This window comes from Cydia pomonella, chromosome 11, assembly GCF_033807575.1.
Source record: "Cydia pomonella isolate Wapato2018A chromosome 11, ilCydPomo1, whole genome shotgun sequence".
Classification (NCBI taxonomy): domain Eukaryota; kingdom Metazoa; phylum Arthropoda; class Insecta; order Lepidoptera; family Tortricidae; genus Cydia; species Cydia pomonella.
Window position 1 is genome coordinate 15,742,655 of NC_084713.1, and position 19,131 is coordinate 15,761,785.

General features: G+C 35.5%; 1 protein-coding gene across 1 annotated transcript in view; it reads left to right on the forward strand.

Moving 5' to 3' along the window:
• LOC133522976 (D-beta-hydroxybutyrate dehydrogenase, mitochondrial) overlaps positions 1-19,131 on the forward strand; it is a 118,517-nt gene that overhangs the window by 40,494 nt on the left and 58,892 nt on the right. Inside the window, exons 2-3 of the mRNA XM_061858478.1 lie at positions 6,682-6,815; positions 11,312-11,491. Coding sequence (XP_061714462.1) covers positions 6,705-6,815; positions 11,312-11,491 — 291 coding nt within the window. The 5' untranslated portion in view covers positions 6,682-6,704. The remainder of the gene's footprint in view (positions 1-6,681; positions 6,816-11,311; positions 11,492-19,131) is intronic.

Genomic DNA, 19,131 nt, shown 5'->3' on the forward strand with positions numbered 1-19,131 from the left:
AAACAATTAATACTACATAGTTATTTAATTTTGTAGAAGGGGGTAAAGTTGTTGCTTACACCCTCAAGTTAATCTATTATTGATATCCGGGTAAGCACAAGATTCCAAAAAATTTAATGTCGAAGAATTTTAGCGAATTTAAGCGAGAGTTTCAAGGCACTAGAGTTAAACAAACTTGGCCACAAAGTAAAACACTATATTTTTAACACACCAACGTGAGGAAAACACTAGCTGTGATACAAATATCTGATGTAATCAATATTTCTTTTTACTCGTACAATAAAGTGTTTACTTATTTACAAGAGGAAACAACTATAAATCTTTGCCACTCATTTGAACAAAGTGCAATTTTTGTAGCCGGCGAACTAAAGCGGTAAATGAAAACTAGGGTGTTTTTAGCTTAAGAGGTAAAAATAATGTAATAATAAAAATAAATAAAACTTAGTCAGTACGTGAGCCGTATGTAAGTAAAGGATAGTCACTGGCCTTGACGTCCGTAGATCTTGAGGTAACTCGGAATCGAACGAATATGGCTTCGAATGTTGCAAGCAATTCGCCAGAGAAAAGAAAATACGAGCGAAAAGGGCATATTTCTTTTTATCACCGGCCAATGCGCGGAGGCTTCACCATGCAGGTTTACCATGTTACACTTTGCTTTTTTTTAATAAAGAGCCATTACGAGCTGGTGTGGTGAAAAATGTATTATTGGTTCGTAACGGATACCCGATTACGTGTAAATAAATAAAATTAAAACAAATCCGTACTCGTAGGTAAAGTGCATAAATAAAGTTGAAATTCGTTGTGGGTGCGTGTGCGTTTGTACTAAAATACGACCATGATTACAATTGAGAAATAGTGCAATTAGAGTCAGACCAAGCTAACTCGGCAACTATTTTGACAGTACAGACTATCCAAGTGTTATTTTAAACGTCATAATTTCATAGAAGTTTGACTTTTAAAATAACACTTGAACAGTCTGTGCTGTCAGAATCACTGCAAAGTTAGCTTGGTTTGACTATATATTTTTAAAAGAACATCAATCAATTCATAAACGGTTAATGATAGAATTTTTAGGTCGGTCGCAGCGTGTATTCCAGAAATAACCGCGTCCGGGCGGTCACCGCGCGACATTTACATCGCGACTGTGCACTTTCTATTTGCGAACCGCACCGGCCGCCCAGGGATCCACTACAATAATAAATTACGTCATATCGTCAGGTGAAAGGTTATTTATATTTGTGCCGTGTTTTTTGTTACACTTAACACCATTATGTAGTGCATTAATTAGGTAGCTTTTGAGACTCTCTAGGGTTTAAGATGGTGCACTAAAGTCGATACGCACGATTTAGGCGGCCAAGATTATTTTATAGATAGTGTAAATCAATTCTAAAAAATATAAAAAAAAATGTTTTTTCTTAAAAGCCGTTTATATTATCTTAATCAAGTAAATACGTATAAAAAAACAGTGCTACTGAAACATTTGCCGCAAAGTATTAGCAAACAATACAGCTACATAAAGTGCAGAAATGGAAAATAATTTTAGCAAAATTTGTCATATTTGTTTATATGTAGATGTATAAATCAGTAACGTCAACAAAGTCGTAAAATTAAAACTAAAAAACTATTTTTTTATGGGAGCCAAGCCACTACACGAAAAGTGGGGATGTATTATTTTTTGTCACTTCAACCCTATAGTGTTGGGTGTCGTTGGATAGGTCTTTCATATCTTTTGAACCATGGGTCCAAGAAATCGTGAAAGTAAAACCTAGTACAGACTTTCAAGGAAATCTATAGCAAATCTGATCGGTCCAGCTGTTTGGAGTTTTTGCAAAAAGTATTTTTTGACCATACAAAAACCTACACTGAGCATGGCCTGACATAGGGTGCACTCCATTTTATATAATTAATGTTCATATATTATAGTTTGATATATCGTTATTTCGAATAACGTAATAAATGGCATAATACTTACCGTAATACCTAATTAACGGCATAGATTATGTTATAATTGGTATAATGGTCATCATGTATTTTTACACTTCATCTAAAATTATTATTATTATTATTATTTGGAGCCTGTCGTGTCCCACTGCTGGGCAAAGGCCTCCCCCCAATCTCTCCACTGATCTCTGTCGAGTGCTATGTCTGGCCACTCCTTCAAGAAGGAGTCCAGTTCATCCCGCCATCGCCGGTGAGGTCTGCCAGATCCTCGATTCGAGTTTTCGGGCTCCCACTCTGTAGTGACTTTGCCCCACAACTCAATCGGCACTCGGCAGACGTGACCAGCCCAATCCCATTTTAGCTTGGCCGCTTTCCGAGCTACATCGATGATTTGTGTCTTGGAGCGCAGCGTGGTGTTCCGGACTCGATCCACCAATTTGACACCTAATATGCTACGCTCCATAGCTCGTTGGCAAACTCCGAGTTTGGACTTCTGAGCTTTAGTCAAAGACCAAGTTGCCATAATTATTACATACTCTAAAGCATATTATTTGTTCTAACAAGTGATATCACACAATTATTTGTGTGGCATAATTAGTTGCATGACATAAATGGGTTAGGTTAGGTTGGAACTGCGACTCCGCACAAACGAATAACTACCTAGCAAAAGGAGGGTAAGGTTAGGTTAGAACTTTGATCCCCGTAGAATAAAATACCAAGAAAAAAGTGGATTAGGTAAGGTTTGAACTGAAAACATGAAGAAAATGAACATCAGGTCCTACTCGTTAAAAAATTGTGCAGATAGAACTTTTCGTTATCATTAAATGAAATATTACAATAGATGTTATAAAATATATGTATTTATACTTGATAAAATTGTATGGATTATTATGTTATACAAAAATATCATATAACAAAAGTCATTATAAAACATGTATATATACAACTTAAAAACTATATTACAATGTATCAAGGACAATTTAGAGGAAATAACAATATAACAACAGAAACGTATAATAAAAATTACATCATAGCAATATAACATGGCATTATAACAAATTAAAAAAAAAACAAATTTTAATTTATTATATAAATTTAATGTATAATAGTTTTTTTTTTGTATAATTATATTAGGCAATACACACCCCGCGACATACTCTTGGCCGGTTTCATGAGCACTGAATTACCAAACTACTTCATATTAGTGGTTTATACAGGTGTGGTGGTTTGCATACGCAACGCTCGGTTACCAAATACCATTGTTATAATTTTCGTTTAAAATAGGGTATAACTTGATTTCATTATTATAGCTTGATGTAGGTTACCTCTTTCAAAGTTTTACCTGTCGATATGCGACTCTCATCATTATTCATAAACTCGTGAATTTTTATACGGGATTTAGTTAAAATCGTGCTTCTGTGTAAATATGCATATCACGTTGTTGGAATATTTACTTTGACAGTGCTTTAGGATGTTGTTATTTCTGCGGGTATATCGTTCATCAAATTTGTCTTAAAGGGTAAAGTTGTTTACGTTCTAAAAATGAGTCAGGATTAGTAAATAGTCATGTGTAGAATACATGCATTCTTAGCCGAGCGGTAAAGAGCACGGCTTCTATATCGGAGGTAGGGGGTTCGAACTGTGGCGCTTATTAATGAACTTCTCGGAATTATAAGTCTGTCTAAGCTAATTCTATCTATGAGGTGGCAAAGTGAGGAAGTGCCAGTATAATCGTCATATTTTCATAGAATATTGACGTTTATGTTGACACTTTATCATTGCAAGGTTTCTCTAGTTAATAGCTTGGTTCGAATCTATCCACTTACGAAATGTCATTAACCCCCGACGCAAAAAGAGGAGTGTTATATGTTCAACGCCAATATCTGTCTGTCTATCTGTCTGTCTGTCTGTGTTATTTCTGCCTGTCTCTCTGTCTGTGGCATCGTAGCTCTCCAACGGATGCGCCGATTTCGATGCATAATGGCGGGTTTTCCTGCGGTGATTCTTAGCAATGTTTCATAGAAATCGATACAGTAGTTTGAAGAGTATCAACTCTTTTCCAAAATGATATCAGGTATTTTTGGCATGAAATGGATTTTGTTGGCATATATTTATTACTAATTGCTATTCTGTCAAGGAAAACGTCGTGAAGACATCTGTATGCTTATCACTCAGCCCACAAAATGAACTAATTGTCACATCTCTCATCAAAATTTGATAATGTAGTAGCCGACGCTCCGGTAGAACACACAAAAGGATACAAACATATCCACAGCCACATATTATAACTGCTACAATTAATTACTGTTACTTTCTTTGCCGAAGTCGGGTTAAAAATTCATACAATTGTCTTAAATCTCACTCAGTGTAACGCGAGGTCGTGAATTACTGAGCTTTATTATTTATTATTCTTATTGTTAACAAGAGCAGGCTAGCGTCCACCTCATCCGACCCATTGTAAGTAGATTTGATATGAACTTGATCTTGAACTTTAGTTTTGATTCTTGAGTCTTTTGAAAAATATACTTATTACTCATTATGGAACTCGTGCATACCTTACGCACATACGTCAAAATGTTTATCGTAAGAAATAGCTGCGTTATTTTTAAAAAATCTGCGTGAAAATGAACACAAACCAAAAAAAACATACCTTCACGAATACATTTTATGGTGGGAGCTTATTGGCCCGAGGCAATAGCTCTCCCTTGCTCAGTAATCGATTGCAAACAGCCCGGTCTTGATATTAAGGAGATTACACCGCGGCCTTCAAAAGGCAGGGCATTGCAATCCGCAGGGAGAGCGAGATAATATTGTTTTTCCTATGACGACTAATGTTCTGGAAACGTTCATTGTTGACCTCGGTAAAATTAAAATAAAAACCTTTTATTTTTCAGTTTAGCCTTATCACAATGCTTAAGCCTACTTATGAATGTCTAACTAACATCGGCTCTAATACAAACGACTTGTTTGTGATCAATTCAAAGGATATATTACCTAATAGGTTAATCAAATTAGATCCATAAAAACCGTTTTGAAGAATCAATTCCCAGCAAGCTGGAAATCGTTTTAATGCCTTCACTTGGTCTTAAATGCGTGTAATCCGAGTTTGCGAAATCCCAGGAGGTGTACATAAATTTTGAGAGTCTTAGGAGATAAATGTTCCCTTGGATTGCCAAACCATTCGATGTAGAAGGAACCCACCATTAATTACAATGTCACTACAATGTTTTCGGATTTTATTATGATCATACCAAAAATAAAGAAATTCTAAATGGCTGCCATATTTTACAACTTTGACGACGAATTCATATTAAAGTATCTTTCGGATCCTCAGGTATCAATTTTCATAATAATTAGTACAAGATTTCCGTCGGACGTACCGTTTTCGATATAAAAACTGAAAAAAGGCAAAAAATTATGCACACAAATATCTAAAAAATACTTCGGTAGAATGCTGAGCTCCGAAGCAGAGTAGCTGAGGATGCAACGCTACGCTGAGAGTGAGAGAGAGTGATTTTTCAGTGATAAATAGATATGTTTTTATTTTATTTGTTTCATGCTAACAGAGAGTACTCTTAACATTATCCCAACAATATATTTTTAATTAATTATCCTGTCTCATATTCATTCTAGTTAGCTACTATATTTATTCAATATAAAATGTTTTGTTCTCAAGATTTATTTACTCACTCGATAAAATAACGGAGGTACTAATATTTACCTCATTCTTTGTTCTCTTACTACATTCTTGAAAATGAAATATAAATTAACCATCTTTCTTATAGCCTTTTTGAAGACCATTATATCTTCTTTCGGATTCACCTAAAAATAAATCTGTACATAATAAAGGAAACTCCAGCCGAAATAAATACCGTTCACTTGAATATAAAGCTTTATCAAGCAATGAAGTTTCTTTGCGAGATCAAAAAACCGCTTAATAACTGCAGAGCTTTATTTGAAACTACAACAAAGCAACGTCGCATTCCTATATCCATCGCAGACGTCTCTCCAGAGACGAGCGGAATTGTGGAATAATGTAATAGATCATTGTGCAGTAAGGGAGGTTTGGGCCAATTGTCAACGAAAGTCGATAAAAACACGATGCGCAGAGTGTTTTTATATATAGCAGAGTGGTTACTCAGAAATATACAAAGTAGAGTAGTTGACATAATATATTTAAAAGCATTTTATACAAACTAAAATGAAAGAATATTTAAGCTGTCAAGAAAATTTATTATGAATATTGTACTAATACGCAGGGCACATTAAACCATAATAACCATTAGGTACATGAGACGTAATATTTAGGTGAAGGGCGGGTAAATATCGGTCAGAAATAACAACGCCCTAATTTCTTAGGATCTTGACACAACTGTTCATCTTTTTGATAGGTATACTTATACTGACAAATCTAGCTCGTATGTCAGACATTACAAATGGATATTAAAACAAAAAAAAACTTGCCCCTACAGTTAAGTGCTTGTAAAATATTTTTTCTACCTAATATCTCTCTTCTATAAATATAGACAAAAACACATGCATGTTTATGTTAATTCCATACTATTAGTAGGACTGTTGCAATCCCTTGACGTCACTTCTTTTTACCATTTAGTATCAAGCTATTTGAGCGCTCTATATATTTCTTTAACGTAGTCCTATTGAAATTATGATCCTTAAAAAAGGCTGTTGACACCATGAAAAAGTAATGTATATTTATTATATTTTCCTCTTTATTTGCAGAGTGACGTGGTAGAGCCAGCAGCATGGTGGCGGGTGACGTGACGAGGCGCGCGTCGCTCACGGCGCCGTCTATGCACCGCCGGCCCTCGGTGCGCCGCGGCTCACTCATCAAAGGCTCTCAGTCTCAATCCCAGGTACGTAGAAGTAGGAAGATGCCAGCACACCTCGAATAGAGCTGATTTTCTGAGTTAAATTGCGTCAGACGACAGTTACAACGAAAGCTAAAGTAGGCAGTATTTAGCGGGCGTAGGCAGGTAGAAGCAGAGCGGGGCAGCTTCCCTCCCCGGAGCTCAAATTTTACATACAATGTTTATCAACTTGCCTCTCCAAGTTTGAAGTCGTATAAAAAAGAAGCATAAAGCATAAATCAGTGCCTTTGCGTTAATGTCGAATGTGCCTAAGTATGGTAATTATGACGTGATAAACGCTTCCCTCGACTCGAGCGAAGTTTATTCGAGTTTATTCAGCAAGATTTGCCGCGCAGTAACTTCATCGACACAATCGTCCAATCTCACGAACTTGTCCCATGCCGAAGTGCCACACGAAGTTTGGAAGTAATTAAAGCACTCGCAAAGTAGGAAGTGTCAGTGACCTTCAGCGCAAGGCTATGTAGTTAGTAATTTGTTTGTGAATTTACTTGGGAAGAGTGGAAAGACAAAAGATGTTGAGCTAGAAAATTATCCGGACACTGGCACTAAGCTAAGGTACGTCTTTGTGCTTATTTGCCACTTTTCTGAACCTAAATAAAGAAACTGGGTTTCGCTTAGCAACCCAATTAAATCAAATAGCGCAGGGACTCGTACTAGTTTATGATGAAAGCAACTAGCATCTGACCTATTAACTCACTGTGGAAACCAGGCCTTATTGAGTTAAGTCCGGTTTCCTCTCGATGTTCACCGACTTGAAACTAATTAATGTGCGTTTCTTTTTTTTGCCACTTTTGTGTTATTTCTAGTCAGGGTCGCGAGCCCTTTACATCCTTATAGGAGAAAAAGTTGTCTCAAAATGTCCATACATTTTTCAAAGTTTCTTATTTGTTACCACCATAAAAAGAATATGGGGAAATGGTAACACAGTAGGAAAATAACACTGCGACATTTTTTATCCCATTAAAATCGAAGAGGTAGAGATTCTGAGTAGAAAAAACATAACATTTATAAAAAAAATACACAATTAAAGAAAATGGCATTTTTTTAAAGAAACGCACAAATAGCAAATCGTATTGATAAAATAGTGAACTTAACCTTTCTAGAAACCTGTTAAAAACGTATCGTTCTTGTTTCACAGTTCAAAACGAAGACTAAGAACAACGTGGTCGTGCTTATCATGGTCCTTTTCCAAATAATTATGTTTGAGAAATCTAGAATGTTATTGCACTCGAAAAGTAGAAAAATCAGTTCCAGTTTAAGAAATTCCGTATAAAATTAAAATATATACAAAAATAAATGACATTATTACACTTTACCAAGTCCCGCATTAAGCTTAATAAGCCTTGTGTTGTGGGTTTTATATACACTATTTATATTTACTTGTTTGAAACTATTATTGCATACATACATACGTATTAAAATCTCTGATTAAATACTTTTCTCAAAGGCTTTTTTGATTCGCAATCCGTTCGGCATTAGTGAATATAGTTTTATGTAAATAAGCTTTCGTTAAATTAGTTCTAAAGTATATAAAAAAACTGTTATTTTCTGAATATCTTTGCATTCGTTATTATCTATTGAAGATTAAAGGGGCTATAGTAGGTAAAGCTCCAAAGAACTTTTAATCAAATGAAAGTCGCATAATTTCGTTGAGTGGGAGTAGTAGGTATGTACTGTTTTAGAAGTGGTAGGATTGCGTTTCTATTTCTCGAAGACTTTGTTCCCATGTTTTTATGAGTAGGAGTGATTTTTATACGCGTTTACTAGGCTTCAATCCGTTTATTTGTGTACTGTTTATACCTATATTTATTTAATGCGAATCTTATGAACCATTTCAAGTGTCTGATTGAGCTAAAATTTGCTAACTTCCGTACCTAGTACCTGGGTAACTTACATGACTATTAGGTTGAAAAAACTCTCGACATGTTTCGGTCCTGTTTTCGAGGATCTTCTTCATGGAGCACCGTATACATATATGTCGTGATCTGATGCTGCATTCAGAAGTTGACCAAAGGAAATCCTCGACAAAAAAGTATTTCACGTATAGCTTAGGCCTTTGGGCTAATTTAAAACTGATAGAAGTACAAAGGACATGAGATGAAGTAAGCCATATTTTATAAGCGAATAGCTTATATTTATTAGCAAAAAATGACTAAGTCTCACAAATCGTATGACAAAAATAGATTTGTATTCTAATGTTTCATTTCTAAGAGAAAGTTCTCAGCTTAGTACGTCTAAATATTTCGTGGAAATAAAAACAGGACTCTAGAAATAATTAACCTTCAAAGACATCCAGAAAAAGTTATTTTTAATTTATTTGTCTTATAATCTTATTAATACTGTGCGCAATATTAAATTTTCCTGCTTTGAAAATTTAATATTGCTCGAGCCCAGGAAGGAGTGATTCAGTTGTATATTTGGTGTCGTCCACGATGACGTGCAGATTTGTCAAATCTAACCTTTAATAACATGGCATTACGAGTCAACGTGCCTCGTTGTGAATTGCACGATCTATAGGTTCCTAACTAATATCGCATAAGTATTTAATTGTATTTGGTGATTAAAAGACACTTATTGGTAGCAAAATATAGTATTTTATAAAAATCGTGGGAATCGTGACATAATATAGAAGTTTGTACGAGATTTAAAAGCTTGATTATATCACTATTGTATACCATATTTTTTCTAAGAGTCACCTAAAATAAAACTTTTTTTTTACTATAAAACCTAAATAATTCATAGAAAAAAATGTGGTACAAAAGACATAACCCCGCGACTCCTCTTGCGCGCGCCCCTTTAGTATTTTATATGGGAGCGCGGCGGCACGTGATTGGTCAAGTTTTTTATAGTTGACTACAGCGTATCGAAATGAATCGTATAGTTGAGTTGGGAGCTCATACATGCAAAAGTACGCTATTATAGTTAGGTATACGAAATCGTAATTCAACTATTACAGTCGACGAGTAGAAAAATACATTAACTACTGATGGGAGTACGGCTTAAGAGTCACACAAACCTAGCCTCCGCAATACAATCGAAGTTACGCTCTTATTCTGAAACGACATTTGGAAATAACATGAAATTTGACATTCAAGTAACTAGTTTTTGTTCCTAAAAATTGTAATACAAAGAAATTAGAGCGAGTAGAATTTTATACACAAAACTTCTACCTGCTCTAGTTTAGTGCGCTAGTTTTTTTGCCACAGATTTAATTTTTGGTACAAGCTTTTATCCCTGACTATTTTTAACTATTTGAACAGGCAACTAATACTCATCGAGACAATTTTACTCTTACAAAGTCAAATAAAATAAAATTAGGTTGCGTCGTCTTATCACAGAGTTCCTATGGCCACCTCCCTGTCTCCTGTCCATCATCAGATCAGCTAGATGGTACCATAATATTGCATTTTCACCCAACTTACATATTATGTATGTCAAGTTTCCGGTCAATCGAATCACGGTAAGCAGGTCTAATTTAGTTTGCAATATTTGACCTCAACATACAGGCTGTTTCACAAAAGCTTGCATGAATGGAATGAACGAAACGTTGATTGTATGAGTGACACATGACTGTATCGGTAGGTATAAAATCAGAGCCGCCATTTTGTTGGTTAATTTCTCACATACATAGATATTTTCATTCTCTCATTCGTTCCATTCGTGCCACTGCCAGTTCTTGTGAATTGACAAGGTAAACATATTTATGGCACATTGACTGGAAATTTCTGTAAATTTCAATGTAAACATAATGTCATCAAAAATATAACTTGTTAAAAAACAAAGTCACGCAACTCAGTTCTTCTACCGTAAAACGTAGTGAGATCCATGTAATATCAAGTCAGTTAATTTATTCAGTCCCTACTTAAGGGACCTTCAATCTTAATAAGCTATTACGTAATTAGCTAACCTAACAACATCTTATAGTGACCATATCAATCTTAAAAATCTTTTATGTTTTAAATAAATAGATTGACTTGGCAATTGCACTAAACAATCGAATTTCATGTAATATTTAATACTTGTGAGAAACATTGTGTTTTCATGCGATGGCCAAGTCATTTAACATAAGACAGAAGGTCCCTTAGGTAGGGACTGAATAAATTAACCAACTTGGTATTACATGGATCTCACTACTTTTTTACGGTAAAAGAACTGAGTTGCGAGACTTGTTTTTTTTTTACAATTTATATTTTTGATGGCATTATTTTAGTTTACATTGAAATTTACAGAAATTTCCAGTCAATGTGCCATAAATATGTTTACCTTACCTGTGTCGCTGTATAGAAAACTGCGCAGTCGAATGCTACACACGCTCCGTTTACCTGTGCAGTTGATAAAACTGACACACTGGCCACTGGCCATACGCCAGCATCAGCGTTTTCAACCTTGCTATAGTGCAGTATTCGGGTCCTTAGAAATGTTTTAGTAGTCGGAGTCTTATTTAGTTATTTTCGTGGTCATAAACGTATTTGATATTACAGGAGGTGCCGTGGGACATCATCGACCGGTGCGCGCTGCCGATCGTGCTGTGCCACGCGTTGGCCGTGGTGCTCTCAACCGTGCTCAATGCTCTGCATCTGAGCAGCATCTCTGTGTTCACGTTATTCCTCTGGTTCGCCATCTCCGTCACTGGCTCACTCTGGTTCTACCACAACCTGCAGGTAAGTCTCTCACTGCATCCAACTTAGAAAGGCGCTGTTTGGCCCTTTGGTTGACTGGTAGATGACATTTTGAGGCATTAAGTCGAAAAAACCATGTCTCTCTTTAAAAAATGTAAGAATACCATATATTATTACTTGCAGTGAGAAGGCTACGGAATAAATATTTCTCTCCCTAATTAAAAGCATTTTTATCAATATTATGTTAGTCTATTCAGTTTATAATGGAATAGAAAGTTTTTTCATATTTTCAATTTTCGTGTTACATTTAGTATGTCCGTAAGTGGTGTGTGTAATACGAGTAATATGAGTAATGAGTAATATGACATATATAGATTTATAATATACATATATATATATATATATATATATATATATGACATAAAATATATAAATATTTTATGTCCTGGATACAATTTATAGCTCATAGACACGTGTTGTAAGGGTATGCCGTTTGCGCTTCAAACGCGTTACCAACGATGGCGTTTACCACGTAATAACGTGATACAGCAGGATACAACATCCATCTCAATATTTATTTCTTAAACTTTATTGTATAATATCAAAAATATATATATATAGCGGCCTACACGACTAGACTTGATACTGATACGAGTATTTAACTTAAACAAAATTCATCAATTTTGCATTGTTTTATAAAATCTGCAATATCTCGAAAACAGTAACCAGCAATTTGGTACCTTTTTATTGAAAATGACACAAACGTCAAGCGAACTTGTAAGCAATTTTGCATAACACCGTTATGACCCCGAACCCAACTAGAACTTAAAAAAATCCCTTTAAATATGAATTTGTCAGTACTCGCTGTCCAGCTCACTAGTATTTTTCACTTAGCTTGGGTATAGTGACAGCTGTCACCTCAATAGAATTTTGCATGTTAAGGTTATAAATCACCTATCAATCAATCAATCACGTACAACTATCACCGTACCCAACATAGTTAATAAACTATTATACCGTCATCGATGGCGATTACATTTAACTATGTAACCAACCCCGAAATCACCAAAAATTGGCTGTACTGTTCAGCTGGTCCGATGTTGATATTTTCTATGAGAGAGTCAATTTTTTTTCGCGATATCAGGGTTGGTCCCTTAGTTAAAGATCATCATCAATGACTAAAGTAGAAAAATTGGTTCCTGATCACCGATTACAATTCATCATGTATGCTGTGAATATTGTCAAATTAACATCAAATTATTAAAGTTCGTTTGCCGTTTCTGAGGTTGATTAGCGGCAGGCACGCCGCAGGTGACACAATTTAAACAGGAGATTACAGAATTACATTCCCCATATCAAGCACATTTCCACCAACTTCATCGCGTATGAACTCTCTCAGATGTGAATTAAAACGGGACGCGGTTTTTAAATTAAGTCTACTTTTAAGATAAAAGAGCTCTCTCTGATTCTTCCTTTTAAATAATTTGGCTCTCCGTAATTGAGTTTATGTTTAAATTTACATTTAATGAATTATTATAACCTAATATAATAATATGTTCTTAGACCAAAATTACGGGTCTTTAAATTTTAAATTAACGGGTTTTGAATAATTAATTTTTATGAGACTTGCACGCAATAAGTATAAGTATACCAGCCGCGGTATCATGGTCGCATTTTTATCACTTGTCATGGCATGCGTCACTTTCGCACTTACATACTTGTTAGAAAGTGACAGTTATGGTGACAAATGATAAAAAGCCGATCATCTTAGCCCTACAGGAGTATCCAATATTTTTAGTTAAGTATGCACTACACCGAGTCATATAGTTGACACAAGGTTATTATTTCGATTGGTTTGTAAATCAAGCTATTAATAAGTCTTTATTTAATCATTCTTATTTAATTCAATTCATTTATTTGTGCTTATGTAATTAAATTAAGGCACACTGTGGACGCCCTCTGCCCCATCTAGGGGGCATAGGACAATAATTCAAGTCATATAATTCAATTATGAGTAGCTTTAGAATTTGAGTTAGCTGTTTGAAATGTTTTGAAACTAATCCCAATTATGACTATACGTACAAGAAATAAGTTACATAATTTTTTCACTCTTCACGTCAAAAAGTAAGAAAATAGCTACAACACAACACCAAATCTGTCCATTTTATTGTGATTGACATGTATTTTCATTTCTATTTCCCAGCTGTGACACAAAACGTTGTGTGTGTAGGTAACATAAGCCACTTTTGGGCATAAAGAACTCTTCGACTTTAGAATGTAGGTACCTACTATTATATATATTTTATGATTGTACAAAAAAAATAATTCCATGAGATTCAAAATACTTTAGTTTTGTGTAACAAAAAAATGTATTAGCAATTTGCTCAAATCCTGGGAGTTTATATTCATATTTGATTCACATTCAGCCCGCGAATTGCTTGTAAATGTATTGTAACTTTATCGAAGCTATTACAACTTTGACGGTCGGCATGCATTAGCTATCAGTATTCGAAGGGTGAGGGTTTCCACGGCATTTTCCTTGTGTATTGGCTTTTATTGTTTGATACTTCAACTTAGTTATAATACGATGCACCTATGCTTGGGAGATTAATTTAATTAGAAACTCGATTCTGCTCTTACCGGCACCAATACTTGAATGTGAGATCCCGTTTCGTGGTTTCCGATTACGCTGGAATTTATCATACTTATGCAAGTAGGACATCTAGGTGATTTTGTGACATTACAAAGTGATAAGTACCATCAAGCTGATATGATCATAAAGGCAGTAACTAAAGGCAGTAATCGGGCAACTTGATAAGTGTTTAAAGAAAAATCAAGTCGGCGCACAAAGTTTATATCGAAAATGTTTTTCGATGATAGGTACTAGTTTTTTATGTACTGTAGTGATGACGACACGAAATCGGAGTCGATCAAACAATGTTTCGCATAATTTTGGTGTATAGTTTCGGCAACGTTCCAGCAATGCGTGGGCAGGGAAACGCTGACTAACCCATTGTGCGGAATTATGTCAAGCGACATTTTTCATTATGGCTCAAATGTGGGTGTTCCCCTGCAGATTCATTTCCATATTCAGTTGTTTTTTTTACAATAAAATACTCATTTTTCGTGACTCACTATTTGAATTCAAAATATAAGTAGATAGACAAACAATAAAATGAAATAAAAGTCACTCTTACAAATATTTAAGACAATTAATGATAACATTTGATATAGTTAAATTTTTTCACCTTTTAGGGCCGCAACACCTGCCATAAGAATGAACTCACGTAGTTAGGTATGCATGAAAATAAGTAAATAAATTAATTTGTACGCAGGTACGCTCGTAAATCATTACATAATCCCCTTCTTAGCCAGGACACATAATTTGCAAGTTGCACTTAAGTATTACACTGTATTACAGTGTGGTGCCCTGTTACGAACCCCTTCGGTATTTTTCATTACAAAATATAATACATGTACTGTGCCAACAAATATTTAATAAGGGGTGTAAATAAATATAAATAAATAAATATATTATTCGACATTCTTACTCAAATTGACTAAGCCCCACAGTAAGCTCAAGAAGGCTTGTGCTGCGGGTACTCAAACAACGATAAATGTAATATATAAATTAATAAAAAAAAATCTGTTTATTTCATTAAAAAAAAATGCATTTTTACAAACTAACTACTAATCTTAAATTAAAAAGATTGAATACTTAAATTAATTATTTTTACTTTATTACTTAAATACATAGAAAACACCCATGACTCAGGACTAAATAAAATGTAATGGTGTACAACTTGTAATGAAAATTAGACGTATTTTGTGTTTTTTTTTTCTATCGAGCTGACTTGACATAACACATAACATTAAATAAAAACTAGTTTCCATGTGATATTTTAGTGACATTTTATCTCAATTAAATAATAATAATAATAAAAACGTTTAGGCCAAGAGCCCATAAAATTGTTACATACATTTAAAATAAAAACAAGTAAAATTAAATTATACAATGAACATTAAATAACAATAAAAATAATTAAAATTAGAATTAAATTACACAATTAGCATTACATAAGATTACTTATCAATAATTATTAGAGCCCAAGCATTATTGTCCTCCATTTATTGTAAATAGGGCAGTCAAATTTACAGGTTAACACCTTTAGGATGCCGTTGCAGCTGCTACGGGCGCGATAGAGCAATGAGTCAACTTTTTTACGAATGATTGCTTCAAAACCATCCGTGCGCGCTTCAGCAAACATTCCTGACGCACTGCAAAATCGGGGCAACCGCATCAGCATCCTAAAGATGTTATTATACTGGACTCGCAACGCATTGACGGCCTTCCGAGTATATGACACCCACAGACTGCTGGCATAAAACGACTGGCAGTAAGCTTTAAAAAGCGTTATCTTTACCTGTCCGGAGCATCGAGCAAATCTGCGAGCAATCATATTTCCTCTAACCGCCAGTGCCCTGTGCTCTTTTTCTATATCATTGTCGTCATTCAGCTCATCAGTGACTATGTGACCTAAGTAGTTAAACTTTGTCACCACCTTAAGCTCTAACCCGTTCAGCATAAAAGGCAAAACACGCGCGGGTCTGGCTTTATCACACTTAAAGAAAAGTACTTCACTCTTGCCTGAGTTATACCGCAGCCCATGTTCCGCCGCATAAGCTTCACAAATGGAGACAAGCTTTCTGATAGACCCCACCTGAATTAAAGCGAGCAACAATTTACTTAATATAAAATAATTTTGCGTTCATCCCCTCTTAAGGCTAGCTATAGTTCGTATTTTTAGCACTAGAAAATAGGTAAACAATCTTGAAATGTATTTTTATTGAAAAGGTTTTTTTAAAAATCAATAACTATTATTTATGAAAGCAAAATAACGTAAATGATTTATATTATATTTATTTTTCAAACGTGTTTTTTAATAAGTCACGTCAAAATCGCTTAGTTTCTTTCTAATGTTAAAAAAACGGACTATAGTTGAACGATTACCTACATAAAAGATGACTTACGCTAGACCGGGCTGGGCCCGAGCCGAGGCGTCCGACACGTCATTTTCTATGATGGCTGATCGGTGATCACGTGGTGCTTCCATAGAAAACGAAGGTCGGAAGCTCCGGCCCGGCACCGGTCCAGTCTAGCATGAGTCATCCTAAAACTACGTTCCTGTCTTCTTGTTTTCAAATTTTGATTAATTTGTTGTTATGAAACTTTCTGCTTGTTTTCAAATGTATAACTATTAAAGTAAAGCCATCGTGCTTAGAAAATCTATATACATAATGAGATCAAATAGGCATCTATGAACTACTTATACATTAACCCCCTTATTCATGAACGTGTACTAAAGTTACGATGCTGCTGATCATCATTTGTCTCTTTCCGACGTATTGGTATGATGGATAGGGACAAACGATGATCAGCGGCATCGTAGCTTTAGAACACGTTTATGAATAAGGGGGTAACTAAACTAAATCAGTATTAAATAACTCATCCAAGCTATAAAAGCAACCTCTTTACAAACAGCATTTAATTTTTGCCTTAAGATAGTAGAGTATATACTTTGAAATAGATTTAAATGCTTGCAGTTTATTAAATGACTTAACAGCCTGATGTCTCACACTATTTCATTTCATAATAGTATTATTTAATTTAGTTAGTTTTATTTATTTTCAAATGAATATTCTCTAAAAATGTAGGTACATCATTATCATAGAGCAAACTAGAGCATTTCACTAGTTACACAAGTCCATACAAGACCCTCGTTTAATGAGGGTCCGGGTCAAGTCATTTTCAAATAATAATTCGGGCGCACTTTTACTTACTTACTTACTTACTTTTTTACTTTAATTCCCTTAAATTATCAGAATTTAATAGGAATATTCGTTCACTTTTTTAATATTGGCGGGTGTTACTTTAAAGTGAAAAAACAAGACAAATTCATGAATTAGAATTCAATAAAAACTTTACAGCAGGTGCTCGGACTGCAAGGTGCTGCGTAGCAAGTCTCGTCTCCTGGTCTTCTCTTATTGCGTTACATCTTCCTCCAATCCAATCATTCAATCAATGCAATCCTCTCTATCAGCTGTTCCATTGTCTCGGGTACGTCTACGTACACTCGTTGTTTCAGGCTACCCCTCAAATAATAATGTAGTAGGGTCAAGTCCGGGGAACGCGGCGGCCATGCGATATCTCCCCCACGACCATCAACGCAGCGCTGAAACTACAAAAGCTAGGAAGTTGAAATTTTGCACATTAAGTTGCATAGTTTATAAGAGAAATAAAAAGCGATTTGAATAACTCATCCCGTAGGGGGTTAAAAAGGGGTTTGTCAGGAAGTCATTAGCACGAGACATAGGCAGGTCCACACAGAGCGAGCATACGCGCGAGGAAATTTCCTCGCTCAGTGTGGACCCGTCTATTGATTACGAAACGTAAGGGCCGCGGTGCGTTGGCGCGCTTCTACTGAGTCTGGCCTGACGTTCGTGCACGACCGGTGGTAGGACTGCAGGTATAAAACCAGTATTTGGCGTGGTGTTGTTTTTATTATAAACGAAAAAAAATTGAATGTTTCATCTTGCTCGCACCTACTCCGCTCACTATGGCTAACAACGAGTTCAATATACCTGATCGTCCGTCAGAGTAAATTTTTTGTATGTGGTACAATTAGGTCTCTATTGTTTCCCATAAAGTTTTAAGTCATAATGTATTATTTGTCAGCATTTTCATTAGCCATAATTAGGTTTTTCTCAAACACGCGTATCTTTTCAGGATTGCCATAAAACAAACCTAACTTTTCTATAGGATAACCTAAGGAAATTCCTGAAAAGTTAACGGTTTCAGAGTTATGACTAATGATTGTATGACTATCATTACATTATGACTTTCAATAATTATGTCAAACAAAGCGATCCGGGTACAAATTTTATTATGTTAAGCTAGGAACCTGAAATTTTGTACAATATTTTATTAAAATACAAGCTAACTGACTTCCGCGTTTTTGACAATTCATCTCCTAAAGTGTTGAAAAGGGGTCGAGCACAATCTTTTATGAGGCAGGGGCTGGCAACTACGTAGAAAAACACAATATTAAAAATAAGAAAAGTAATTTCAGGGTTATTGAAAGTTCGTTCTCTTTGGGCACTAACAATGGGTTGAAAAATATTTTTTCAAATAAGAAACTAAAAACTAAACGACCTAATCCGCAGAGCACTCGGTACCGTCTCCATACCAGCAACCCTGGAGCCAGTTGGTTTATCAGCGGCAGATGGCAAAAGGCCCGACGGCTGCTCGCTCGTACCTTGGTTCCTGGGGCGGCCCCTGGCGTGGGATGTAACATGCGTTGATACGCTGGCCCCATCTCATGTCCGGCGCTCTGCCAGGAAGCCGGGGACGGCAGCAGACGACGCCCAAATTGCCAAGTGTCGCAAATATGCATTTTTAAAAAGTAATTATGTATTTGCGGCACTTGCGATTGAAACTTTCGGTCCTTGGTCGTCCGACACCAAGAAACTAGTAAAAGAAATTTCTACTAAACTAGTCTGGGTGTCTGGCGACCTACGAGCTGGCGCTTTTTTCGCACAAAAACTTAGCCTCACTGTGCAGAGAGGGAACGCGGCCAGTGTCCTGGGAACAATGCCTCAGGCTAATTTAGGCTTAGTTTTTT